Genomic DNA, 27401 nt, shown 5'->3' with positions numbered 1-27401 from the left:
GTTTGACTTCCCATTATTGAACTCTGTTTACGTTTGTTTCTGACTTTGTTATCTCGCCTGATCTCTGATATCCTGTTCGCTGATCGACTGACCCTTGCCTGTCCCTGACTACATTTCCTGTTTACCGATTTGGCTTTGTTTCCAGTTTGCAACGCACCCGCTGTCCCCTGCATTTGCATCCTTAAGTGCCTGCATCCTGACAAATATGATATTTACAAGCGCTTTTTTACCAATTGATTTCTCAAAGTCTACAGAAAACGCTTTGCAGATTTCTTTAAGCTTTGGTTTGATTCGTTTTGACACTTCTTTGAAGGTTTTAGGGGGATTTAAATTCAAAAGATTATTGTCAGTGTGCGAGACTGTTTTAGCAGAGGTGGACAGTAATGAAGTGCATTTACTTGAGTACTGTACTTAAGTATACTTTGAGTATCTGTACTTTACTTGCATATTTTTTTTTAAACTTATGACTTCACTACATTTGAAAGACAAATATTGTACTTTTTACTGCACTACATTTCTATCAAGGTTTTCGTTACTCATTACTATGAAGCAGCTTTGAAAGTGGATGTTTTTTCTTTTCTTTTTTAAAACATGATTGGTTTTTTCGCAGGTGACACTGAGACAGCCTATCAGTAATCACTAGGGTCACGTCCATAGACTGTATAAAATCAAATTCAATGATTTACTGCATTATTTGAACTCAATCAGTTGATGGCAGAATGGAAGGAGGCGGTTCTTCTGGGGAATGCACACACCTGTGACTATAGCCAGAACCCATGTTTCAGTTTTCTGAAAGGATTAAAGATTCGTTTCGTTTTAAATGTTTGCTTTATTTGCCTAAAACAAACCACATCACGGCCCACAAAAACTCGCCGTCCGACCCGCGGAAGCATATTGAGATATGTAAACATTTTATTCCAAGAGAAAGCTTGTAATGAAGCTGTCTGTGCTTTTAGAGCTAGCGATAATGTTGCAAACGTAGCTATGCAGTCTGGTTAATCAAATGACCTATGGTGAAGTGAAGTCTATGGATTTGCCCGCCAAGTTGCCGTAGCCTTGTCCACGGCTAGCGTTTACACATAGCTAGTTAACTCGAACACTGTTAGTTAGCATGTAAAAATGGAGTTACGCTAACATGAATAACGTTAACTTACAACCCCGATTCCAAAAAAGTTGGGACAAAGTATAAATTGTAAATAAAAACGGAATGCAATAATTTACAAATCTCAAAAATTGATATTGTATTCACAGTAGAACAGAGACAACATATCAAATGTCGAAAGTGAGACATTTTGAAATTTCATGCCAAATATTGGCTCATTTGAAATTTCATGACAGCAACACATCTCAAAAAAGTTGGGACAGGGGCAATAAGAGGCTGGAAAAGTTAAAGGTACAAAAAAGGAACAGCTGGAGGACCAAATTGCAATTCATTAGGTCACTTGGCAATAGGTCATTAACATGACTGGGTATAAAAAGAGCATCTTGGAGTGGCAGCGGCTCTCAGAAGTAAAGATGGGAAGAGGATCACCAATCCCCCTAATTCTGCGCTGACAAATAGTGGAGCAATATCAGAAAGGAGTTAGACAGTGTAAAATTGCAAAGAGTTTGAACATATCATCATCTACAGTGCATATCATCATCAAAAGATTCAGAGAATCTGGAAGAATCTCTGTGCGCAAGGGTCAAGGCTGGAAAACCATACTGGGTGCCCGTGATCTTCGGGCCCTTAGATGGCACTGCATCACATACAGGCATGCTTCTGTATTGGAAATCACAAAATGGGCTCAGGAATATTTCCAGAGAACATTATCTGTGAACACAATTCACCGTGCCATCCGCCGTTGCCAGCTAAAACTCTATAGTTCAAAGAAGAAGCCGTATCTAAACATGATCCAGAAGCGCAGACGTCTTCTCTGGGCCAAGGCTCATTTAAAATGGACTGTGGCAAAGTGGAAAACTGTTCTGTGGTCAGACGAATCAAAATTTGAAGTTCTTTATGGAAATCAAGGGCGCCATGTCATTCGGACTAAAAAGGAGAAGGACGATCTAAGTTGTTATCAGCACTCAGTTCAGAAGCCTGCATCTCTGATGGTATGGGGTTGCATTAGTGCATGTGGCATGAGCAGCTTACACATCTGGAAAGACACCAGCAATGCTGAAAGGTATATCCAGGTTCTAGAGCAATATATGCTCCCATCCAGACGATGTCTCTTTCAGGGAAGACCTTGCATTTTCCAACATGACAATGCCAAACCACATACTGCATCAATTACAGCATCATGGCTGCGTAGAAGAAGGGTCCGGGTACTGAACTGGCCAGCCTGCAGTCCAGATCTTTCACCCATAGAAAACATTTGGCTCATCATAATACAGAAGATACGACAAAAAAGACCTAAGACAGTTGAGCAACTAGAATCCTACATTAGACAAGAATGGGTTAACATTCCTATCCCTAAACTTGAGCAACTTGTCTCCTCAGTCCCCAGACGTTTACAGACTGTTGTAAAGAGAAAAGGGGATGTCTCACAGTGGTAAACATGGCCTTGTCCCAACTTTTTTGAGATGTGTTGCTGGTATGAAATTTAAAATCACCTAATTTTTCTCTTTAAATGATACATTTTCTCAGTTTAAACATTTGATATGTCATCTATGCTCTATTCTGAATAAAATATGGAATTTTGAAACTTCCTCATCATTGCATTCCGTTTTTATTTACAATTTGTACTTTGTCCCAACTTTTTTGGAATCGGAGTTGTATCTGAAGTGCTTTCAGAAATATGTTTTAGCATAATTATTTTCTGAGCAAGCTGCATTTCCAGCTATTCCACTGTCTTCCTGATTAACATACACATACATGTGTGTACACACTGCCAGAGCTGGGTCAGAACACTACCATGCTGCTTTGTGGGGGTGGGGAGGAGTGTTAAAATAAAAAAAAAAATTAAAAAATGAAAGTGACAGTGGCTTTTTTGTCAATTCAGTTGTCTTTCATTTTGTAACATTCTACCAGGTGTTTATTCTACAGGTTCTACAAGCTAGTCACTAAATCCAGTCAGTTGCTTCAGAGGCATTAAGTTTTGGAAGCATTGTGGCAATAATACAACAGTGCGTTGACAGAAAATGTACTTTTAATACTAAAGTATTTTTAAAAGCAAATACTTCAGTACTTTAACTTAAGTAAAAATTTGACTGTACAACTTTCACTTATATCAGAGTAACATTTGACCAGTGGGATCTATCTGTACTTTGACTTAAAGGAGAACTGAAGTAATTTTTAAACTTGCTTTATTTCTTAATTAACGTGTTATTCAATTACGTTTTCGGTTTTAGTAACTTTTTATATCGTGACTCATATTGGCAACTAATTGCAATTAAATATTATACTTATCGACCTATTCAGTTTTTAGCCATGTTGAATGTAGTTCGTTTGGTCCACAGCAGGCATCACTTATCTGTGCGATCTTCACAAGACTTCGAAACGTAAAGTGTCAGCCATGTGTCAATGCCGCCATTTTGAAAACTGTTTCCCAAACAAAATATTGCACAAAAACAAGTTTAAATAACGATTACTGCCTACCTTTTTCAAACTTTCCTGATTGCTATCAAAACAAACAAAACTTCCGGCTTGATTACGTCAGCATTTGAAAGAGGGCGCTCGCATCTTTTGACAACGTTGGCAGATGTTGGTCACTTTGATTCCACTGTACGTTTTACTTCTGTCCTACGATGTCTCGCACAGGTCTCAGCAAATCTCATTTATGGCCATTGCTTTGACATATGGACTGATATTACATAGCATATTTCAAACACTCATAACTTGCTATAGCAGTGACAAAATAGCGATCAAACATGCATTCCTATATTTAATAAAATGTGATAAATAGAATTTTGATAATAAAAAAATTGTCTTCAGTTCTCCTTTAAATAATGAACTTGGGTTACTTTGTCCACCTCTGTGTTTTAGTTTGTTTATACAACCCCAATTCCAAAAAAGTTGGGACGCTGTGTAAACTGTACATAAAAACAGAATGTGAAGATTTGTAAATCATGGAAACCCTATATTTCATTGAAAATAGTACAAGAACAACATATCAAATGTTGAAACTGAGAAATTTTATTGGTTTTGAAAAATATATGCTCATTTTGAATTTGATGTCAGCAACATGTTTCAGAAAAGCTGGGACAGGGGCAACAGATGACTGAAAAAGTTGTGTAATGCTAAAAAAAACCCCTAATTTGGTTAATTGGCAACAGGTCAGTAACATGATTGGGTATAAATAGAGCATCCCAGAGAGGTGGAGTCTCTCAGAAGTAAAGACGGGGAGGGGTTCACCACTCTGTGAAGGACTGCATGGGCAAACAGTGCAAAAGTTTAAGAATAACGTTCCTCAATGTAAAATTGCAAAGAATTTGGGGATCACATCATCTATGGTCCATAATATCATTAAAGGATTCAGAGAATCTGGAGAAATCTCTGTATGCAAGAGACAAGGCTGAAAACTGACATTGGATGTCTGTGATCTTCAGGCCCTCAGGCGACACTGCATTAAAAGCAGACACATGTCTGTAGTGGAAATCACTGTATGGGCTCAGGAACACTACAGAAAACCATTGTCTGTGAAAACAGTTCATTATTGCGTCCAGTTAAAACCAGATATAAACAATATCCAGAAACACCGGCGCCTTCTCTGGGCCCGAGCTCTTTTACGATGGACTGAGGCGAAGTGGAAAATTGTCCTGAGGTCTGATGAATCAAAAGTAGAAATTCTTTTTAGAAATCATGGACACCACGTCTTCCAGGCTAAAGAGGAGAGGGACCATCCAGCTTGTTATCAGTGCACAGTTCAAAATCCAGCATCTGTGATGGTATGAGGGTGCATTAGTGCACGGGTAGCTTGTACATCTGGGAAGGCACCATTAATGCTGAACGATATATTCACGTTTCAGAGCAATATGCTGCCATCCAGACAAAACCTTTTTCAGGGAAGGCCTTTCTTCTTTCAGCGAGACAATGCCAAACCACTTTCTGCACATATTAAAACTGCATGTCTCCATAGTAAAAGAGTCCGGGTGCTAAACTGGCCTGCCTGCAGTCCAGACCTGTCTCCCATTTAAAACATTTGGTGTATTATGAAGTGCAAAATAAGGCAAAGGAAACCCTGAACTGTTGAGCAACTGAAATTGTACATCAGGCAAAAATGGGACATTTCTGAAACTGAGAAATTTCATTGTTTTTTGAAAAATATATGCTCATTTTGAATTTGATGTCAGCAACACATTTCAAAAAAGTTGGGACGGGGCACTGTGTTGCATCACATCTACTTTTAACAACACCCGGTAAACGTTTGGGAACTGAGGAGACCAATTGCTGTAGTTTTGCTTTCAAAACTACAGCAATTGGTCTCCTCAGTTCCCAAACGTTTACCGGGTGTTGTTAAAAGTAGATGTGATGCAACACAGTGCCCCGTCCCAACTTTTTTGAAATGTGTTGCTGACATCAAATTCAAAATGAGCATATATTTTTCAAAAAACAATGAAATTTCTCAGTTTCAACATGTGAAATGTTGTCTTTGTACTATGTTCAATGAAAAATAGGGTTTCCATGTTTTGCAAATTATCGCATTCTGACTTTTATCTACAGTTTACACAGCGTCCCAACTTTTTTGGAATTGGGGTTGTATTTTGGTTACACCCCCACCCCACCCCGGCGCAAAGCATTATGGGTAATGTGAAAGTAGTCAATAAGGTGTTTTGTGGTCATAAACTGTAGTGTGTCATGCGGTATGACAATGCAACTTTCATAAATATTACCATATCAGTTGTAATCATGTTCTACGCATATACCTGCAACTCTGACAGTATCATTTTCAGTGACGAATAAAATGGTTTTGAAAGTTCCTACTTTTAAAACATTTTTGATATGGTAATTTTCTTTAAGAGATTTCATTTACAACATGTCTCTGACAGCTCAAAATTAATCTCCGGGCATTTAAAAACTGCAGAGCTTCCACGGGCCTCTGGTGGCCCCGGACCCATGGTCTTACTGGGTTGATGCCCCCCCCCCCCCCCCCCCCCCTTTTCCTGGATCCGCCCCTGAAACTGGGAATTTTTTTAGCTGTGTTGTGAATCAGTAATGCGTTAGACTTTTATCACACGGTTATCTGGTTCATTTATGCCTTCACTGAACTGTGCTCTTGTTTGTAAAGGTGATGTTCCTTATGTAGAAATGAAGTGCTGTTTTTACACATCTGGCTGCAGTGATGAAAAGTGTCAGTGTGGTTTCCTGTGTGTAGAAGTGTTCAAGAGCAGATTTAATGAAAGATACTGGCAAAATAGACACCATAAAATCACTCAAAGCAAATGTTGAGTTTCAGGAAATTAATTATACAGATGTGTTTCAGTTGTTTATCCCATCAGCTATGAACACAATGAAAATAAAGACGTTAGCTTTGTAAATAGTTTGTGTAAACGAGGACAGGATGTGGTCAGACTGTGTAAGTGCAGTATAAAGGCTGAGTTTGGTCAGTGGGATTAAATGAAACTTCACCAACATGCTGGGTTTTTTTTCTGTCTGTAGGTTCAGCTACACAAAACGTTTCCGAGCTCTGAGACGCTGCGTAAGTGAAGGAGGACATCGATCAGAATTTAATGGGGCAGAGGACGAAATGGAGGAGGAAAATTTCCAGCAGGTCTGTTCACTTTAGCACAGCATTGTGTGAAGCCATAAAAAAAGTCTCATCTCATTATCTCTAGCCGCTTTATCCTGTTCTACAGGGTCGCAGGCAAGCTGGAGCCTATCCCAGCTGACTACGGGTGAAAGGCGGGGTACACCCTGGACAAGTCGCCAGGTCATCACAGGGCTGACACATAGACACAGACAACCATTCACACTCACACTCACGGTCAATTTAGAGTCACCAGTTAACCTAACCTGCATGTCTTTGGACTGTGGGGGAAACCGGAGCACGCGGAGGAAACCCATGCGGACACGGGGAGAACATGCAAACTCCGCACAGAAAGGCCCTCGCTGGCCATGGGGCTCGAACCCGGACCTTCTTGCTGTGAGGCGACAGCGCTAACCACTACACCACCGTGCCGCCCGTCATAAAAAAAGTAAAAATATATATTCACTTGGTGCCTCACTTGACCGAGACACAGCACCCCTACTGTCAGGGCTGTGTCACTGCAAGTGCAGCAGTATTAAATAATCATTTTAGACTATAATATTCACACACTGTGGCACGGTGGTGTAGTGGTTAGCGCTGTCGCCTCACAGCAAGAAGGTCTGGGTTTGAACCCCATGGCCGGCGAGGGCCTTTCTGTGCGGAGTTAGCATGTTGTCCGCGTGGGTTTCCTCCGGGTGCTCCGGTTTCCCCCACAGTCCAAAGACATGCAGGTTAGGTTAACTGGTGACTCTAAATTGACCGTAGGTGTGAATGTGAGTGTGAATGGTTGTCTGTGTCTATGTGTCAACCCCGTGATGACCTGGCGACTTGTCCAGGGTGTACCCCGCTTTTTGCCCGTAGTCAGCTGGGATAGGCTCCAGCTTGCCTGTGACCCTGTAGAACAGGATAAAGCGGCTAGAGATAATGAGATGAGATGAGATGTTCACACACACAAATACAGATTCATCAAAGTGACGTGAGGATAAACGCTCCAGGACACACCTCATGGTCATGTACGCTGCAGGTAAAACATGGCACCACAGAGCAATGGCGGATTCTGCAGCGCCCCCTGCAGGAGGGAGAAGACGAGGCGGCAGCTCCCATGAAGACGAGGCTGCGCAGACACACGGAGCAGAGCGGACTCATGCGGGAGAGAGAAACGAGGAGCAGCGAGACTAAAAGCGCTCCGACTTCACCTCTGGACATGGTTTCACCCACAGACCTTTCTTCACACTCCAAACCTGCTCAGTGGACCGTAGACCAGGTGTGGAGCTTCATTTCCAATCTACCAGGTGAGACCGTGGAGCATTTTAAGTGTGCACATCTTATGAGCTTTTTCATACTTCTCACAGGCTAAAATCTCACACCGTAAAATAAGTCGTGAGTTGAGATCAATGGTGTTTGAGCACATAATGTGACTGATTTAGTGCCACTGTGACCAACGACAAAGTATCTGTATCATTCTCTTACTTCCTGCTTCACGTGTCACCGTGGCTTGTTTTATAGAGAACATGATATTTTAAAAAGCTAGTCGCTCAAGTTTGTTTTTCAAACTTTCAATTAAATTTGATTTTCTGTAATATATTTTTCAGTTTTCTAGTTCTCACCTCTTTCTTTTCTGTGGTTTTGCTCACAAATTTGTCTCTGATTAGTGTCAAGCAGAAATAATTAAAACTAAACCAAAACAAATATATATATATATATATATATATATATATATATATATATATATATATATATATATAAAACAAAAATGATAATAACAGAATAATAAAGGGGTGTGTCAGGTATCAGTTTAGCTTAAGAAGTAACATAAAATAGCAGAATTGATTCAGAATCATCCTACGTCTGGACTTTTTATTCATTTCTCTCTCTCTCTCTTTCTCTCTCTCTCTCATTCTGTGTTTACTTTGATACTGTCTATTTTCCTGAATGTCGACCTCTGCGTGACCTTCCCAGGCTGTCAGGACATCGCTGAATCATTTCGAGCGCAGGAGATTGATGGACAGGCCCTGCTGCTGCTCACTGAGGACCATCTGATGAGTGCCATGAACGTCAAACTGGGACCTGCGCTCAAAATCTGTGCCCGAATCAACTCACTGAAAGAAGGAGGGAGGTAAAGAGACGAAACCAGAGATAGAGAAAGAGAGTGAGAGAGACACAGAGAGAGAGACGGAGAGAGAGACAGGTTTGAGCCTTGTGGACGATCAGAGCACTTGCCAATAGAATAGAGCCATTTTGTGCACTTTAATCTTTAAAGAGATTCACGCGGTGAAGTCAACGTGTCGAGGTAATGTGTGTATTTTTGCTTGAACTGATTTAGACTAACATTACAGTAGCCTTCCGTAACCTTTAGCCTCTGTCTGAAAGCATGATAGCAATATAATGGTTCCCTTCATTTCCGTGAACATAATACGAGATCTATATCCAGTCCTAGTTCGAGGGAAATGTTCGTGTCTGCTTCTTTTTTGTAGCCGATTGGATCGAAATCATAATCAGGGTTTGTCGAGTTTCTATTTTTCACTAAAAGGACACTTTCTGTGTCAGTGAAGGAATTAAAAAAGAATGGAAGTGCTATTATTGTGCGCATGTCCCTCCCCTTCCTGTTGTAGATATTTTCTTATTGTACTGTATATGTGTACATGTATAACGATGCAGTGCTCTGTGTGTATAAATCTATACAAAATGTTTTGTGAAGGATTTGTAATATTTAATATATTTGTCTTCTAAGGCTCTAGGAAATACAAATGCAAGCGATTTGAGATTTTTAAGCGTTTTTAAAAAAAAATGTTTGACATGCTGATAAGATTATGTAGGCTAAATGAAATGAAATGAAATTTTATCAGAGCATCTTCACTCCGGTGGAAGCCGAACATGTGGCAGTGCACAGGTACTTAAACACAGTCTCACCTAATGAAGGTACAGCACAGGTGGTGCCTTTTTCTGACATGGAGACCTTATAAAACTGCTGTAGACATTGTACTATAATCTTGTGTCATCCAAGTGTTGTTTGTCACAGTTACATCACCTTTCTTGTGCCATTTTTGATTATTTAATTAAAACAAACTACATTTTGTTACTGAACCCTGGCAGTTATTTTACTGTGTTTGTCTGTCTGCAAGTGCACACAACTTTGCTCTAAATAAATCAACTTTCAGGGTTTTTATTGTTAAATTTTCATTTTAGTCTGAATTAGCTCCTCTGCAGGGTTTCCCTGATGTTGTTGCTGCATCACACCACATGACCGCTAGATGGCGCCCAGTTCAGAGTTATAATTTTTTTAAACGTCTAAATCTATCTAAAATAAACCAGAATAACTTTGACTTATGATTAGAATGATTTTAAGAAATTTAAAATGTCAAAAATACACATAATGAAAACTATACTCAAAGGTTTTTTTTGTTTGTTTTTTATTAAAAAAAGGTTTATTTGCATATAACGGGCTACACACATGAAATAAACCTAGCAATCAGTTTATTAGTTTTATTAAATGTTTACACTTAACACAATTTATCACAGGTCCATTTCTCAAACAAAAATCACTCAGCATGAGTTTGATTTCTTTGTTTAATTTCTTACAGACAAAAACCGTATATAAGAAAAACATCTGAAAAATTAAATTTGGGAAAGTTTTATTCAATATTTAATGGTTCTAATAAATATTTTGTAAAATGCAAAATATCTTATCTATTTAAATGTGACTTAAATCAATTTGCAAACAGAAGACAAGGGACAAGGATGATAAGGACGACAGAGTTACAATCTACAAAAGAGCTAAAAAAAAGAGAGAAACTATTATGTGCTATTATAAACATGTTAAAAACCCTTTTGAACATTTTTTATGTTTTATGAAGGTGTTTATGCATGAGATGTATCTATTATTTCTATTATTTCTATTATTTCTTGGGATCATTGTGTAAAAGTGTGTGTGTGTGTTTATTGTTTCATATTCACATGTTAAAGTTATAAAATTGAGTGGATTTTGAAGAACGAAGTTTTGGACGCAGCAACTTGTTCTGTTACTGGCCATCTTGTGATTGGCAGAAAGTTTGAGAAGGGGCGGAACTATCTGGGGGTGAGAGCTGACTATAAAAGGTGCTGTACATGGTTCTGATAGTTTTATCATTTCCCTCGATTGCTTGCTGAAAGTGTGTGTATTCTGGATTGAAGAAACATGACACCTGAATAAATACAGCAGGAGAAGATCAGCTGCTTCACCACAAAAGCTACAGCTTCTGCTCTGAAGATCTGAAGAACATCCTAGATTTTCAGGAGTTTTATTTGTGTGAGAGAGAGATTTGGGGGATCATGTCTCAGAGCTGTCGGTTGCTGTGTGGCTTCTTTCTGAGCTGCTCAGGATGGATCTGTCTCATCGTCGCCACCTCCACTAATGACTGGGTGATCATCTGCAGCTTCAACATGAACGCCTGCAACAAGATGGAGCAGGAAACCAAAGGTTTATGGGCAGAGTGTGTGATTTCGACAGCACTTTATCACTGTTTAGCTCTCAACCACATCCTCTCTTTACCTGGTGAGACTCACACACACACACCTTACACCCACACTTTCATCTTGACCATCCCTTTCCTTCTCGAGAGGGTACACCTGTAGTACCTAGAAATCAAGGATGCATTTTACGTTTCATTCTATCCACATTGAAGGTGAAAGATACAGAGAATAAAGAAAAGTAGGAGAAAATTTATTCACTTTTTTTCTGAAAAAGTGAACACTTTAGTGAAATATGCTGCTTGTTCACGGAGTTTACTGAGAAATGATAGCACTTGAGGATAAGGTGATGAGGGTTCTATACAGTTCTACAGGGTTCTACTGACAGTTCCTTGATGTTAATACAGAAACATGAGAGTCATTCCAACAAATCGGTGCCATTTCCGTCCCTAGAAAATTATATGTATAAATGCACATAAAAATGTACTTTAAAATACATTTCCTTATTACGCAGAATGTCCTGCACATTGATCTGATTTCAAATTTAAGATATATAATTGTAAGGATTAATAAAAACTACCTAAAACACTGAAAAATAGCATGTGTTACCTATCCCTGCACTCTAACTTTATACTTAACTATGAAATATTATGATTAAAATCCTTCAGAAACAGTATTTCTTTTGCACTGTTGTGTGACTCCATATCCTATCCATGGTTTAAATATATTTTTTCATAAGAAATCCACAATATCTTAGTTAAAATACACATTTTAGTCGTGTCCCTGGGTTTTCACTCAGTTCTGTTACCCAAACATATGACAAATCTGACAAATGTGGAACATTCCATAAATCACTTGCTCAACAGGAAGTTACATCAGTTGTGTCTTCTGAAGGCCATGGGAAGACCAAAAGTTAGTTCTCTCATTTACTTTTCTGTATATTTGATGATTTTTTAACTTTGACTGATAAGGTCAATGTCAACATACTGTCCTGTTACTTAAATTATTTCTTAGATGATATTTGTTTATTTTAAAAATACAGATTTTTGGTAAATCACTAGAATGTGCTAAGTGTGGTCATGCTATTAGCAATGACGCCATGTGGCTTAATTCCATGTATTAGCTAATCCTAGACTAAAAACTCAGTCCTGTTACTTTCAGAGTTTTGGTAACAGGACTGAAAAAAATGCAGCCATCTTTGACTTCCAAACCTTGTAATGTAGCCTGAGGTTGACCAATACACATTTTGAATAGTTAAATATGTGTGTTATTATAATCAGTGTAGAAAAGATATAACAAATTAAGTTTAATTTGGGAGTGGTACAACAAGCAAACGGCACCCATTCGATGGAATGTCCCATGAACTGATTTGCTGAGGATGAACAATGATGAATTAATTATTTTGCATTCCTCAGAATATAATATAATTTTATAAATATTGTTGGAAGTAGTAACACATCTTCTACATTTTAAATTATATATATTTTAATTTCTTCTTCTTCCTATTATTATTATTATTATTATTATTATTACACATTAGTATTCTGTAAAATCTGACTTAAATCCAGCCTCTTGTATCAAAGTTTTGTATTCAGCTTTAATTTTAACAGAATTTTTAAATATAATTTGATAATAATATTCACTTTATTTCAGAAACAATAATGATATCAACTGATGTATGTACTTATTTATTTAAAAATATTAAAATGCTTCCCATATGAAATGAGAATTATTTTCTTTTATTTTGTGAACTGAAGAATCAGACTGAATAACCCACATGGACAGTGTGTAAAGAAGAAGAAGAAGCTGTGTATGTTGTCACTGTGCATGTCAAAGTAAATCAGTGTTTGAACTCCATCAGGTTTCCATCATCACTGCTTTGATTTTATGATGTCATGTGTTTGATCTTCTCTCTGTAGCTTACATCCAGACATCTCGGGCACTCATGGTGTGTGCGTCACTCCTCGGCCTCCCATCGATGTTGCTGGCTCTCTTGGCCACGCCCTGCGTCAGACTGGGTGATGAGAGCGACGGAACCAAACGGAAACGTGCTCTGTTCGGGGGAATCCTCACTCTGATCATGTGTGAGTGATGGTTTAGTTTTATATCAGCTTATCCTCACAGCTCGGGCCTGAGCTCAGGTTATTGTCTGTATGGAGTTTCATGTGTTCTTCCCGTATCTATGTGGGGTTCGTCCGGGTTTTCTGGCTTCCTCTCACCTCCAGAACCCATGCCAGTAGGTGAATTTGCTATACTAAATTGCCTCTAGATGTGAATTCCTGGTTTCCCAGGACAGATTCTTGATCCACTGACCAGAATAAAGTGCTTACTGAAGGTGCTTGAATATATTACATCCTGTGTAGTGAATTTGGGATCCAGTTTCACTTTTTAAGTGGACAGTTTTACACACATCATGGGTTAGAAATGATGTGACATTTCTTGATACCCTGTAAAAAGAAGAAGCGAATTCAGCACCGGTACTGAGTTACAGTACCACTCTCTCAGTAATGGGAATAACAAAGAACTAAAGGGAGGATTTATGGATCATTTACTGAGCCGAACTGCTCTGATTCAGTGGAAAGGTGTTCTTGAACTGGACCTTACATTACAGCTTTTCATTGCAGATATTACAGCTTTTCTCCAATTCAAGTGCAATTCCGGATATGAGTCAGTTCCCTTCTGTGTGCCGATCCCATTTCCTATCCTGAGTCTTCTCTCAGTGTAGAATATAAACTAACTATGACAGAGAACTGCAGATGGATCAGTGGTTCTGCATTACACACAGGGATTTCCTCCATCCTGGAGGAAGGCTCTGTCTCACTCCACTGGCACACGTGACTCGGCTTTAGACGGCGTGACACTTCTGTCACTTGCCCTCCGGTTCTGGAGTCTGCAGCCTTTAAACTTTATCATTTGAAATATTTATGAGTCATAGTTTCAGGGTTTCAGTGTTAGATTTTTCATGTATAGTGATGTCATTGTTTTACAACAGATACTGTGTCTGTTTATCTTCATTTTGTCTGTCAGGACTGTGCAGGTACATCTCAGTTCCTGAAGATACAAACAGTGTAAGAGTCACAATGAGTACTTTCCATGATGTTTCTCTGCAGTTATCACAAACTTATATTCATTAAAGCCCCAGTTAAGGGGCCAGGAACAAGTGAAACTTTTTTGTTATAGAATTTTTTTTATCTCATTATTAGGGGTCCAAGCACTGAAGGCATCCATGTAGTAACAATCACTACATTCACACGCACAAAATATCCAGGTCTTTGCCCTGATTCCCAAAAAGACAATATTCGTACTAAGCTGTTTTCATGGCTCATGAAAATGTACAGGGTGTTTTCAAAAAAATTTATAATTTCATAGTCTAATAACTTTGCCAATTCTTGTTTGACCTCAAACTTTAATAGCATGTGTGGAAACAGGTCAAAATTTTATGTTTAATGTTTTTTGTTTTAATCTTTTTAGGTATAGAAATGCCATTCACTGGAAAAGAAAAGGCATTGTGTATGTTAGAGTACGCTCGAACACAGTCAAACAAGACTGTGCAACGTGCATTTATGAGAGAATTCTCTAAAAATGCACCAACTGCAATGCAGATTTGGACGTGGCACAAAAAGTTCAAAGAGGAAGGCTGCCTGTGTGCCATGTCTCAGGCGGCACGCATATTGAAAATTTGTGAAATCGTTCATGGAATCCTTTGAATTCCTCATTCAAATTTTGAGGAATGAATCTTATATTGGGTGGTGTAGTGGTTAGCGCTGTCGCCTCACAGTAAGAAGGTCCGGGTTCGAGCCCCGTGGCCAGCGAGGGCCTTTCTGTACGGAGTTTGCATGCTCTCCCCGTGTCTGCATGGGTTTCCTCTGGGTGCTCCGGTTTCCCCCACAGTCCAAAGACATGCAGGTTAGGTTAACTGGTGACTCTAAATTGACCGTAGGTGTGAATGTGAGTGTGAATGGTTGTCTATGTCTATGTGTCAGCCCTGTGATGACCTGGCGACTTGTCCAGGGTGTACCCCGCCTTTCGCCCGTAGTCAGCTGGGATAGGCTCCAGCTTGCCTGCGACCCTGTAGAAGGATAAAGTGGCTAGAGATAATGAGATGAGATGAGACAAAAAGTTCAAAGAGGAAGGCTGTCTGTGTGCCGTGTCTCAGGCGGCACGCATATTGAAAATTTGTGAAATCGTCCATGGAATCCTTTGAATTCCTCATTCAAATTTTGAGGAATGAATCTTATATTGGGTGGTGTAGTGGTTAGCGCTGTTGCCTCACAGCAAGAAGGTCCGGGTTTGAGCCCCGTGGCCAGCGAGGGCCTTTCTGTGCGGAGTTTGCATGTTCTCCCCGTGTCCGCGTGGGTTTCCTCCGGGTGCTCCGATTTCCCCCACAGTCCAAAGACATGCAGGTTAGGTTAATTGGTGACTCTAAATTGACCGTAGGTGTGAATGTGAGTGTGAATGGTTGTCTATGTGTCAGCCCTGTGATGACCTGGCGACTTGTCCAGGGTGTACCCCACCTTTCGCCCGTAGTCAGCTGGGATAGGCTCCAGCTTGCCTGCGACCCTGTAGAACAGGATAAAGCGGCTAGAGATAATGAGATGAGATGTAGTTTCTTGGATATTTACATCTCAATATCAAATTTTTTGAAGCACTAATATTCATGTTTATACTCAGTCGTGCAAACTGTTGTTTGGTTGGTTTGTCTGAAACACAGAGCTGAGTGTAAACAGGTAAGAGGCTGTGTGTCACAAACTGCCGTTAAAAACCCCAATTGAGATGCAAATTCTGAATGCACTGTATACATGTCCAAAGAATGCTCCTAAAACCCTAATAATATTTGGATATCCCACACGTCTTAAACAGAAAACACTAAATTCAGAATAAGGACAAATTCAGGACATCCAAATGGAATATGCTGTTTACATTGCAACCTGTATCAAATTCTGTATATTGTCATATTTGGAATAATAGTGGAATATTAGTGTGCATGTAAACATGCTGCATATTGCTTTTGTGTGCTTCTTCTTCTTCCAAGGTGCGAGATGCTAGAGGCAAACACACACTATGGCCATCTCGTGCTAATCAGTTCTGGAGGGGCGGAGGCTTCTACACTTAAAGATTTATAACTCGTGATTGGTTGAATGGATCCTGGATGTGCACGAAACATGAATTCTGTGTTCAGGATAAAATTCTGATGTTGGGGCGTGGTCATCCTTAGTGGGTGGAGTTAAGCTTACTCCAAGCTGTTTCTCAAAAAGTCCTAAAATTTTGATCAAAAAATGTTGTTGTCATTCATTGTCCTGTGAATCCACTATAGCACATCATGAAACCTGAGCAGTCTGAACATCTGTACGTCTCTTTGTTTCAGTGTGGAGCTGCTTGTGAAGGGCCCTGCAGATTGCAGCTTGTGATATATTTCTGGTTTTTTAAAAATAATGTTCATTTGCACTGTCAGAAAAAAAAAATTCCACAAATGAAGTTTAATTGAAGCTTGTTGTCTCTCTTCAGCGGCGTGTGCTTTGGTGTCGACGGTGTGGTTTCCGGTTGGAGCTCACCGTGAGGTCAGCCTGCTGTCATTTGGGTTCTCCCTATACTCTGGATGGATGGGTTGTGCCCTCTGTTTGCTTGGAGGTTTGGTTCTGACCTGCTGCTCGGGAGGTGGCGGTGTTCCAGCTCAAAGCCCTGAAAAGCGATTCTACTACTCCAAACAGCATGGACTCAGCGACTCGGTCCAGACCACAAACAACCATGCCAAGAGTGCACACGTCTGAGAGTGGAGACGTGAACTGGAACAGACTTCAAACAGAGAGGATTGGTTTATTGCTCTCATTCTCTCGTTCTCTGTCTCTCTCTCACACACACACACACACACACTGAAGCATGGAGGATTTTCCACAGTGAGATATGAGCAAAGCACAACTTCTACTCAAAGCAATTTTTTTATTTCAGTCTGGATGAGAAGTTTGGTCTCAGCATGGACCTCGAAAATGAGGCCAGGATTAAAAACAACCTCCCTGTAATCCATTCTCTTTGTTCTTTTAAGTCATTTTCAGTAGTGCTGAAAATCATCTTTTATTCCTAACTCCTCTCAGTCTGTGCTCAATCATCTGCTCTGGTTAGAAAGCATGCAATTTTTTTTTAAAATAAAAATAAACCAGTCTATATGACATGCAAATGGCAGGCAGGCAGGAAGCCAGAGGTGCAGTGAGGCCAGGTGTCTCCTCCATGTTTTTTCCTGTAACGCTCTTCACTCTTTCCTGCTCAGGATCGCTCAGGAAATCTGCAGACGCAAAGCGAGAACACCTTCAATAGCGACAGATTGGCCATTTTTCTTACATCCTTCTCTCATGTGCTTCATTAATCATATTTCTGTCATGTTGAATTAATCCTTTCTTTTTCTTTGTTGCTCTCACTGGGTTTCGAGCATGTAAAACTATCACAAAGCAGTTTAAAAAAAGGAATAGATGTGTCTGGATTGTGAATGCTGTGAACTGATCACTGATCTGACCTCGTGTAGTGAAACTTCAATGTATTATTCATTTATTATACTTTTTAACACATTCTGTAAAACACAGTATATCCACAGAGAGGCATTTATAAACAGACTCTTCTACAAATCTTTTCATTATATTTTTATTTTAAATATCTCACTCTGGATCGGAGTAAGCTGCACTTCCTCTCAGTGTTTTACGTCAGTGAGTTTTATGCTGAAATATGTTCATGAAATACAGAAACATTGAGAATAAAAACACACAAGCCAAGAAGTCAAAGAAATAACTGGATCTCAACATTGCAGGATGTTTTGAAAAGGAATTTTAATGTGTTCAGGAAATCCAGTAATAATATTTCTATATGCTGAGTCTTTAAAATAAAACACAATCTCTGTAGAAGACATAGTCATGTTCACATGATCTAAATTCCTTATACACACTTAGAACTAAAGGTTCTTCAAGAGTTCTTTAAGAAGTAACTTCAGAGTAACTTTTTCTTGGAAGCTTTTCTGATAAGGAGCACTTTTGTTATCAAGTTTGACTTAGTACCTTAAATGGTTTCTCCAGAAAGACAACCAAAGGATCCCTAAAGGTTCTACATTTTGTAAAATAAAATAATGGATAAAGTGTGTGTGTGTTTTTGTTCCATGTGGATCCTAATTTTATCGCTGTGGACCAGGTTTGATAAAAGGTTCTTTAGATCATTAAGGGTTCTTAACTTTTAAAGATGGGCGGCATGGTGGTGTAGTGGTTAGCGCTGTCGCCTCACAACAAGAAGGTCTGGGTTCGAGCCCTGTGGCCGGCGAGGGCCTTTCTGTGCGGCGTTTCCCCCACAGTTCAAAGACATGCAGGTTAGGTTAACTGGTGACTAAATTGACCGTAGGTGTGAATGTGAGTGTGAATGGTTGTCTGTGTCTATGTGTCAGCCCTGTGATGACCTGGCGACTTGTCCAGGGTGTACCCCGCCTTTCGCCCGTAGTCAGCTGGGATAGGCTTCAGCTTGCCTGCGACCCTGTAGAACAGGATAAAGTGGCTAGAGATAATGAGATGAGATGAGAACTTTTAAAGAGGAAAAATCCTTCTTGGACCCGTTTCTGAGAAGAAACCACTTTGTTGTAGGGTTCTACAGTGAACCTTTAAAGGTTTCGCTAGAGGGACAAATGGAGTACCCACAAAGGTTCTATATTTTTTAATGGTGGGTATACGCTGTGTGATTTTTGGACTGTCCCAGAGGAAAGATGACCAACGTGAAAGAAACATGGTGATATCTTTGGGTGTGGCTCCAAAAAGGTGGCCCTGTGTCATGCTGTGATAGAGGGTCTAAGACGGCTGAAGTCATGGTCTTGTGATAATCTGGGAGAAAATTCTGACAGGGTCATAAATATAGGATGATCATCAGGACATGACTGCTGCTATGGCTTGTGTCTTCTAACCAACCAATAGGATGAAATGATGCACAGTGGCACCAAACCCAAATGTAATTGTTTACTGCTATAGTGGCACAGGTGGACTCCAGATTTACCTTTTTTAAGAGTGTGTATGTTCCCAACTGAACATCTGTATCAAGATTTTAATATTATGACATTTCCTGTATAAATAGTATTTTCCCATAATTCCATCTCCATGATTTTTCTTCTCAGAGACAGATGTGTGCAGTACAATGACAATGAGGAAACTTATTAGATGTCAGTGTTTCTGTACCTGTGTAGGTGTCCTACTCCTCCTGGATAGTAGAGTTGTAGCATGTTCAATATTGCTATATATAGTGTTGTGCACTTCCTTCTCACATCTGGTGATGTAATGGTCACATAATGTGACCATTAACTTGTTTGGAAAATTCATGCAGTTAGCTGTAGAATTATTGGCACCCTTTAAGAGAATAGGCAAGAATTATTGTATAAAATAGCATTACACATAATTCAAACACTTCACTTTAACAACCGTACTTGTACTTTTCTGTGGGAAAATTAATAACCATCACCCCGAGGAATATGTAAAAAAAACCCGCAGCAGCAAAATAACCAAAAATAAAACCCTGCAAGTCAATTGTAGCTTTTGGGAAAAAAAAAATTAAGCATCAAAAATTAACATGTGGGTGCCAATATTTTTAAACCAACTTTTTTTGCAGAAATAAAAACAAGCTACACAAGAACAATTTTATGTTTAGAAATGTACTGTGTTAAAATTATTCATCATATCCACAAATTAATCATTTCATATAGTAATTTCTGTTCATTTTTATAAAGGGTGCCAATAATTCTGAAGTTTATAAGCATAAACATACACCAAGTTCAAGCAAATAAAAACAAAACAGCACTGAAAATAAGTTTATCAGTAAAGCAGAAAAAACTAAACACTTTCACACACATCAGTGGCTCGAATCCTTGTGAACCTCAAGCCTTTACTGCTCCTGCTTTTGGATTTTTGACCTCTGGAGGACATCCTGTGTTCATCGACCTGCTACTGGTAGTTCTGGTACTGGTTCTGGTCCTGGTACTGGTCCTGGTTCTGGTACTGGTAGCCCTTCTCCTCAGCCGCCCAGCCCTGATACCGTCCTCCTTCTCCATCCTCCTGAGTGTGAAGGTCTTCATCCACCGTGAAGCTGTCGTCCACTCCAGCATCATATCTCTGATAGGAGCTGGCGTGGGCTTCCTCCTCCCGCGCGCTCAGCTCCAGAGAACTGTTCCACATCCCATAGCCAAAATAAATCATCAGACCTACAAAAACAGTGAAATATTAAACACCAAAGATCTCCAATATCAGATAATCTCAATTAAAAATATCATGATTTACATTTTGACTAAAACCTGCTTTATAAAGTAATGAAGGAGAAAGAAAAAGATCTGACTCAGTTTTCACAGTGAACACGATATTATTATTTATATTCCAGAGATTATGCTCCTGTTCTGGTCGCTTATCTAACAGACAGTTCGTCATGTTTGATTTACTGAAGTGTGTTAAATGACGTAATTCTCGTATCTTTTTTCCCTGCACTGAGAAACGTAATGCAAACCTATTTACTCCAAACTCAACTGTACAAGATCCTGATAAACTCTGTTGTGGATTCTATAACACACAGTGTGTGTGTGTGTGTGTGAGAGAGATTATATGATGAAGATCCTCTAATGAGGGCGGCATGGTGGTGTAGTGGTTAGCGCTGTCGCCTCACAGCAAGAAGGTCCTGGGTTCGAGCCCCGGGGCCGGCGAGGGCCTTTCTGTGTGGAGTTTGCATGTTCTCCCCATGTCTGCGTGGGTTTCCTCCGGGTGCTCCGGTTTCCCCCACAGTCCAAAGACATGCAGGTTAGGTTAACTGGTGACTCTAAATTGACTGTAGGTGTGAATGTGAGTGTGAATGGTTGTCTGTGTCTATGTGTCAGCCCTGTGATGACCTGGCGACTTGTCCAGGGTGTACCCCGCCTTTCGCCCGTAGTCAGCTGGGATAGGCTCCAGCTTGCCTGCGACCCTGTAGAAGGATAAAGCGGCTAGAGATAACGAGACGAGACGAGATCCTCTAATGATACACCTGCAGCTAATTAAAGACCATTACTATGTATGACGATGTTAACGTCATCAATCAGTGTGATCCTGAAATCGGCTGGTGCAGAAAACTGCCTCGTGTACGCACACACAGACTGAAACATCAGGCTGAAAACTGTACAGCTTAAATCCAGGATCTTTTCTTTGCAAAAGGAAACTCAGTAGAATTTTTTCATGGCCTAAAAATGGTTAAATATTTCTTTGACTTGTTGACTGGATTAAGGTGTTGTACCTATAGAACACCATACAACAAAGCGGACCCAGGTGATACTGGACAGCTTGAGCATCAGGTAGATGTTCACCAGAATGGCGGCTATGGGCATGAAGGGGACACAAGGAGCCATGTACGGTAATCTTTTGGGACTTTCAGGCTGCCGTAGAATAACAATGATTAAAACGGCCATGAGGACAATGATGGCGATGACGAAAGGGACCAAAACCCAGTGAGCGCCTGCTGAGGCTTGGGCAAAGCCGTATATGACCACGGCCCACAGCAGAAAAGTAAGGATGAAGAAGATGAGGACACAGTAGGTGACGGTGCGTCCTGTAGCAGCTGTGGGCTGAGAGCCCGGTTCAGGAAGTCCAAGTCTCATCCGAAGGGTGTAGTAATGACTGCCAAGTGCTCGCTTCAGCATGGACGTCACAGCACTATCTGAATCCTCAAACTCTGTCGCTTTCTCACCCACGCTATACCCTGAGGACTCTGACTGGTAGCCACCAGAGTCTGATTTGCTAATCAGCATCTCATCATCACCTTGTGAGGGAAGGTTTTTGGCCCCACACGTGTTGCCATACTCATCTCCATCACTGGTGGGGGAGTATGGGTCATGCTCTTTAGTCTTCTGAAACTCATCTGGGAGCACGTCAGTAAACCCATCTCCTTCAGGCTGATAGCGGAGCAGCAGCACACACACAGACACAAGTGTGTACGCCAGCAAAGTGCCGATGGACATCATCTCGATCAGATCCCTCAGACTGACCAGCAGAGCCAGAAATGCAGCCAGGAACCCAGACACGGCGCACGCCACCACCGGGGTCTCAGTGTACGGACTCACATGGGACAGGAACCTGGTGCACACACACACACACACACACACGCGATTGTAAGTGAATCTAATTTAATGATGGATGTTTAAGCTCCATTTTATTGCCAATCAAATTATTAAAAATGTGGCTCAAACACAACAAATACTAATCCACAAATAATCACACTTTATAAATCACTTAACCAGCATCACTGCTGAGTTCTGGACTCTGATTGTTCACAAGGTGTTGATTAATTCTCTATAACAGCAGCTCTGACAGTAGTGCAGGTTTATATTAATGCATTCGTTCTGATATGTTAATTAACAGGCTCATTAACAGGGACTCATATGGCAGATGCTCCACATAAATGGATTAAAAAATCATTGCTACGTTGAAGTTACTTTAAGTAACTGTAAGTTTGCTGACATCTTCAGGACAGAGGAGTTTATGCTTCTTTATAGTTTATGTGGGTTTTTTTCATATGAACTTGGAGAGAATAAAAAGAGGCTGGTGAGGGAACGAGTGTTTATAGCTGCTATAACGTCAGTGACAACAGGGACTAACTCATTTCACCAAAGTTCAACAATAAATGTAACTATAAACAGATAAAAAGTATGTGTCTGTCTTTAATTAATAAAATATTGTAATTTTTTGGCAAAGTGCTGTGGCATAAGAAGAAAAAAAACACACCTGGGGACTGTCAGAATGCAGGCACTTACGGATGCAGGCATAGGGGAGACTGGGGTAGCGCAAACTGTCAGAGATGTCCAAATTGGCGTTCAGGAAGTGAGGTCAGTAAACTAGTGAGGGTCAGGCGATCAACAAACAGAAAGGCTATCAGAAACCAAATGGTTTGGTAAGAATGGGAGAGAACACCAAACGATACTCCACAACAGGCTGGTTGGAGAGTGGGGCTGATATAGATGAGTGGTAATTGTTGTTATGACCTGCAGGTGGGGTGATCAGGTGACGGAGGGCACTGTGGTTCTTGGGTGTTGTAGTTCAGGGTGGCCATGTTTGAATGCTGTTCTAACCTAGTGTTCTCTGAGCCGTTACTGACAGAACCCCCCCACACACACACTGGGTGAATTGATTTTTTTTTCAACCCCTTCCTCTGGGTGCTGGCTTGTCTGGGTGTAGGCTGTGGAATTCCTGTGTAAGTAGTGGGTCTAGTATGTCCTTATGGTTTACCCAACTATGTTCTTCTGGGCCATAGCCCTCCCAGTCCACCAGGTATTCCAGCTGACCTTGCCTGCGACGAGAGTTTAGAATCTTCTTTATCTGGTAGATGGGTTCTTCCTCAGAGTCTGGGGGGGTCTGTGGCTCGGGAACCCTGTATGGCAGGTTTCAGGCAGGATACATGGAACATAGGTGCCCTTCTGCTGTGTGGTGGGAGTTGAAGTTTATAGGAAACTTTTTTGATTTTGCATATCACCTTGTAAGGACCAATGTATCGTGCTTATAACTTTTTACAAGAGCTCAGTTCTCTGAGGTCCCTTGTGGAGACCCACACCCAATCTCCTGGGGAGTACTCTGGGTTCTTGCTTCTATTTTTGTCCACATAATGCTTGTACTTGGTGTTTACTTGGTCTTTGATGAACTTCCTCCCACACTTGTTGACTTTTCTTAAACCACGTATCCACTGCTGGTAGCTGAGAAGGTGTTTTGTCCCATGGAAACTGGGGGGGGCTTGGTAGCCAAGCATGCATTGGAACAGTGTTAACTGTGTGGCAGAGTGCTTGAGGGAGTTCTGTGCATACTCAGCTCATGGGAGAAACTGTGCCCAGTCCCTTTGATTTTTCATGCAGAAGATACGCAGCAAACATCCTATTTCTTGATTTGCACGCTCCACCTGCCCATTGGATTGCGGGTGATATCTGGACGTAAGACTTACAGATACACCAAGTCTGTCCATAAAACTGGTCCAAAGTCGAGAGATGAACTGTGGACCCTGGTCACTTACAATATCTTCTGGAATACCAAAACAGCAGAATACATGGTTGAACAACAGTTTGGCTGTTCAGAAGGCTGTGGATAGACCTGGCAAAGGGGTAAGTCAAAGTGCTTTTGAGAATCGAACTATGACTACCATGATGACAATTTGCCTTGAGAGGGTGGTAAATCGGTTATGAAGTCTATTGCCATGTGCGACCAGGGTCTCTGAGGCACTGGGAGAGGGCATTACTTTCCTGTAGGTGGGGCATATGGTATCTTGGCTTGGGCGCACTCTGAACACAAGCACACAAAATGATTTATGTCTGCCAACATGTTCTCCCACCAGTATTTGTTCCTTATTAACTGATATGTGCATTGACTGCCAGGGTGCCCTGTGGCGGGTGAGGAGAGGGCCCAGGTGATGAGTCTTCCCCTGATCTCTGGTGGGACATATAGAAGTCCTAGGGGGCAGTTTTCGGGTGGGTTCTGAGTCTGAGATTGCCAAATGGCCTTGTCAATGTCCCAAGAGATAGCCTGTACAATGCACTCAATGGGTAGAATGGGTGTGGGTTCAGAGCTGTGGGATGAGGCATTGTGGATATGAGACAAGGGCATCAGCCTTGGTGTTCTTGGAGCTGGGGAGGTAAGACATGGTAAACTGAAACTGTGTGAAGAATAGGGCTCACCTGGCTTGGCAAGGGTTCAGTCGTTTGGCGATCTTCAGATATTCTAAGTTTTTGTGGTCTGTAAGAATTGTAAAAGGGTGTGTGGTGTCCTCTAGCCAGTGTCTCAACTGCTCCAGTGCCAGTTTGATGGCTAAGAGCTCACGGTTCCCGATGTCATAGTTTCTTTCCACTGGTGAGAGTTTCTTTGATAAGAAGACTACTGGGTGTAACTTGTTCTTTTCTCCATGATGTTGTGACAAAACCCCTCTTACTCTGGTTTCAGAAGTATCAACCTCCACAATGAATGGTTTGGTGGGGTCTGGAATGGGGGCAGAATGGGGCAGAGGTAAAAGCAGATTTGAGCTTGTTGAACGCTTCGTCTGCTGCTGGACTCCACTTAAGCTGATGTGGTCCATTTTTCAGCAGGGTGGTTGGTGGGCTGGTAATCATGCTGAAGCCTTTGATGACACATCTCTAAAAATCAGTGAAGCTGAGGAAGCATTGTAGCTCCTTGATGGACGTGGGGGTTGGCCATGACGTGACTGCGGTGACCTCCATGCTTATTCCTTCTGAGTTGATTGCATAGCCCAAGAATGAGATTTGATTAACATGGAATTCACATTTTTCAGCTTTGCTAAAGAGATGCTTTTCAAGCAGACAGGTAACCACAGACCTGACATGACTCTGATGACTGTCCATATCTGGGAAGTAGATCAGGATATCATCTATGTATGCTATGACGAATCTCCCCAGCATGTCCCTCAATAAATCATTAATCAGACATTGAAAAACACTTAGTGCTGAAGAAAGTCCATAAATCATCACCAGGTACTCAAAGTGGTACTGAAAGCTATTTTCCACTCATCCCCCTCCCTGATGCGGACCAAGTTGTATGCAAGCCATTGACTACTGCATAATGTCCTTCTTTTGCCAGGAGATAAGTGGGTTGTGGTGCTGAAGCCAGGGGTATCCGAGAACTATGTTGTACTGGGTGGCTTGAGTAATGAGTTCTGGAGAGAGTTTGGAGAGATGTGTTCTGTATGCAAGGCTCCCACCTGTATTTGGAGAAGAGTTGTATGTGCTGTGATGAGTCCATCTCCCATTGGGCCCCCATCAATTGATTTTCCTTGGAACGGTCCTGGCAAGGTTTCGGTGCCCAGGTTGAATTTCTCGACGACTGTGCAGTTGATGAGGTTCCCTTCTGCCCCTGAGTCTATGAGTGCAGAAAGAACATGTGTAGCGTCTGGTAGTTTCAGGAGCACAGCTAATTTAAGAGAACGATTCGTGGAGTTAACAGCAGGACTCACCAGGCTGAGTGGTTTGTTCTCAAGACATATCAGGGCTCCCCTGGGTGGACGGACTGGGCATTGGGCGAGAACATGGCTGGCCTCGCTGCAGTAAAAGCACAATCCCTCCCTTCTCCTTCTTTCTTGCTCTGATTGCTGTAACCTGGTACAAGATACCTCCATGGATGCTGATTCACTTGTGGCCTGAAGAGGAGGGATGGAAGATGCCAAAGACAGATGACTGGTAATGAGATTATCTAGGCAAATGGAGAGGTTGATGAGAGCATTGAGGGACAAATGCTCATCACGACAGGCCAATTCACTCGATACCTCAGCTCGTAGTCCTTGGCGAAATGTGGCTTTCAATGCTGGTTCATTCCATCTGCTACTGGCAGCGAGTGTGCTGAAGTCTAGAGTGTATTCGGCCACTCTGCAGTCTCCCTGTTTTATGGATAGGAGATTTTCACCAATCTCAATTCCCTCAGGCTCATGATCAAACCCTCTTTTGAACAGTTCTAGGAAGCGGCTATAAGAGGTGGTGGGCTCACCGCCGCATTCCCATACCACGCATGCCCACATGAGTGCCTTGCCCGTGAGGAAAGAGAGAAACTTAGCAATCTTCTGATCTTCAGAGATGCCAGAAAGTAAGGCGAAATACAGGGAGCACTGGAGGAGAAATCCTCTGCATTGAGAAACTTCACCTAAAAACTTTTCCAGTACTGGAATGAGTTGTGTGGCTGCGGGAGGAGTGGGGATGCGTGATGGGAGGGCCTGTGTCACAACAGCAGCAAGCTGATGTTCTCCCAACAGGTGTCCTTGAGTGTTGAAAGCAGTTTGTTTTGCCTCCTCTGCTGCATTCATGCTGTAGCGAAGTATCCTGTCAGAATGCAGGCACTTACAGATGCAGGTGCAGGGGAGACTGGGGTAGCGCAAACTGCCAGAGGTGCCCAAATCAAAGTTCAGGAAGTGAAGTCAGTAAACGAGTGAGGGTCGGGCAATCAACAAACAGGACAACATAGAAAGAGCGATAAGGCAAGGTCAGGACGAACGGAAACAAGGTCAATACACTGGAAAGGCAATTGGAAAGCAAACGGCTCGGTAAGAATGGGAGAGAACACCAAATGATACTTCACAACAGGCTGGTTGGAGAGTGGGGCTGATATAGGTGAGTGGTAATTGCTGCTATGACCTGCAGGTGGGGTAATCAGTAGTCAAGTGACGGAGGGCGCTGTGGTTCTTGGGTGTTGTAGTTCAGGGTGGCCATGTTTGAATGCTGTTCTGACCTAGTGTTTTCTGAGCCATTACTGACAGGGATGTGCTGTTCTAGAGAAATACTTCCAGGCATCACAC

The 27401-nt window shown here is 41.4% G+C and overlaps 3 protein-coding genes across 9 annotated transcripts in view; 2 read left to right on the top strand and 1 right to left on the bottom strand.

Moving 5' to 3' along the window:
- si:ch211-230g15.5 (polyhomeotic-like protein 3) overlaps nucleotides 1-9752 on the top strand; it is a 28687-nt gene extending 18935 nt beyond the window's left edge. For all 7 annotated transcript variants that reach the window (XM_060899684.1, XM_060899686.1, XM_060899683.1 and 4 more), the window contains 3 exons: nucleotides 6581-6692; nucleotides 7693-7960; nucleotides 8628-9752. In XM_060899684.1, coding sequence (XP_060755667.1) covers nucleotides 6581-6692; nucleotides 7693-7960; nucleotides 8628-8788 — 541 coding nt within the window. In that variant the 3' untranslated portion in view covers nucleotides 8789-9752. The remainder of the gene's footprint in view (nucleotides 1-6580; nucleotides 6693-7692; nucleotides 7961-8627) is intronic.
- A 1063-nt stretch (nucleotides 9753-10815) lies between these two features.
- Nucleotides 10816-19180, top strand: cldn11b (claudin 11b). The gene is made up of 3 exons (XM_060900806.1): nucleotides 10816-11199; nucleotides 13034-13198; nucleotides 16620-19180. The coding sequence occupies exons 1-3, from the start codon at nucleotides 10977-10979 to the stop codon at nucleotides 16880-16882; spliced, it is 651 nt and encodes a 216-aa protein (XP_060756789.1). The 5' UTR covers nucleotides 10816-10976; the 3' UTR covers nucleotides 16883-19180.
- Nucleotides 19181-20015: 835 nt separating this feature from the next.
- The window catches only part of slc7a14b (solute carrier family 7 member 14b), a 30035-nt gene continuing 22649 nt past the window's right edge, over nucleotides 20016-27401 (bottom strand). Inside the window, exons 6-7 of the mRNA XM_060900805.1 lie at nucleotides 21372-22207; nucleotides 20016-20319 (exon numbers count right to left, since the gene is read on the bottom strand). Coding sequence (XP_060756788.1) covers nucleotides 20063-20319; nucleotides 21372-22207 — 1093 coding nt within the window. The 3' untranslated portion in view covers nucleotides 20016-20062. The remainder of the gene's footprint in view (nucleotides 20320-21371; nucleotides 22208-27401) is intronic.

This window comes from Neoarius graeffei, chromosome 19 (genome assembly GCF_027579695.1).
Source record: "Neoarius graeffei isolate fNeoGra1 chromosome 19, fNeoGra1.pri, whole genome shotgun sequence".
NCBI classification, from domain to species: domain Eukaryota; kingdom Metazoa; phylum Chordata; class Actinopteri; order Siluriformes; family Ariidae; genus Neoarius; species Neoarius graeffei.
The sequence above is the reverse complement of the archived record's forward strand: the minus strand, read 5'-3'. Positions and strand labels throughout refer to the sequence as shown.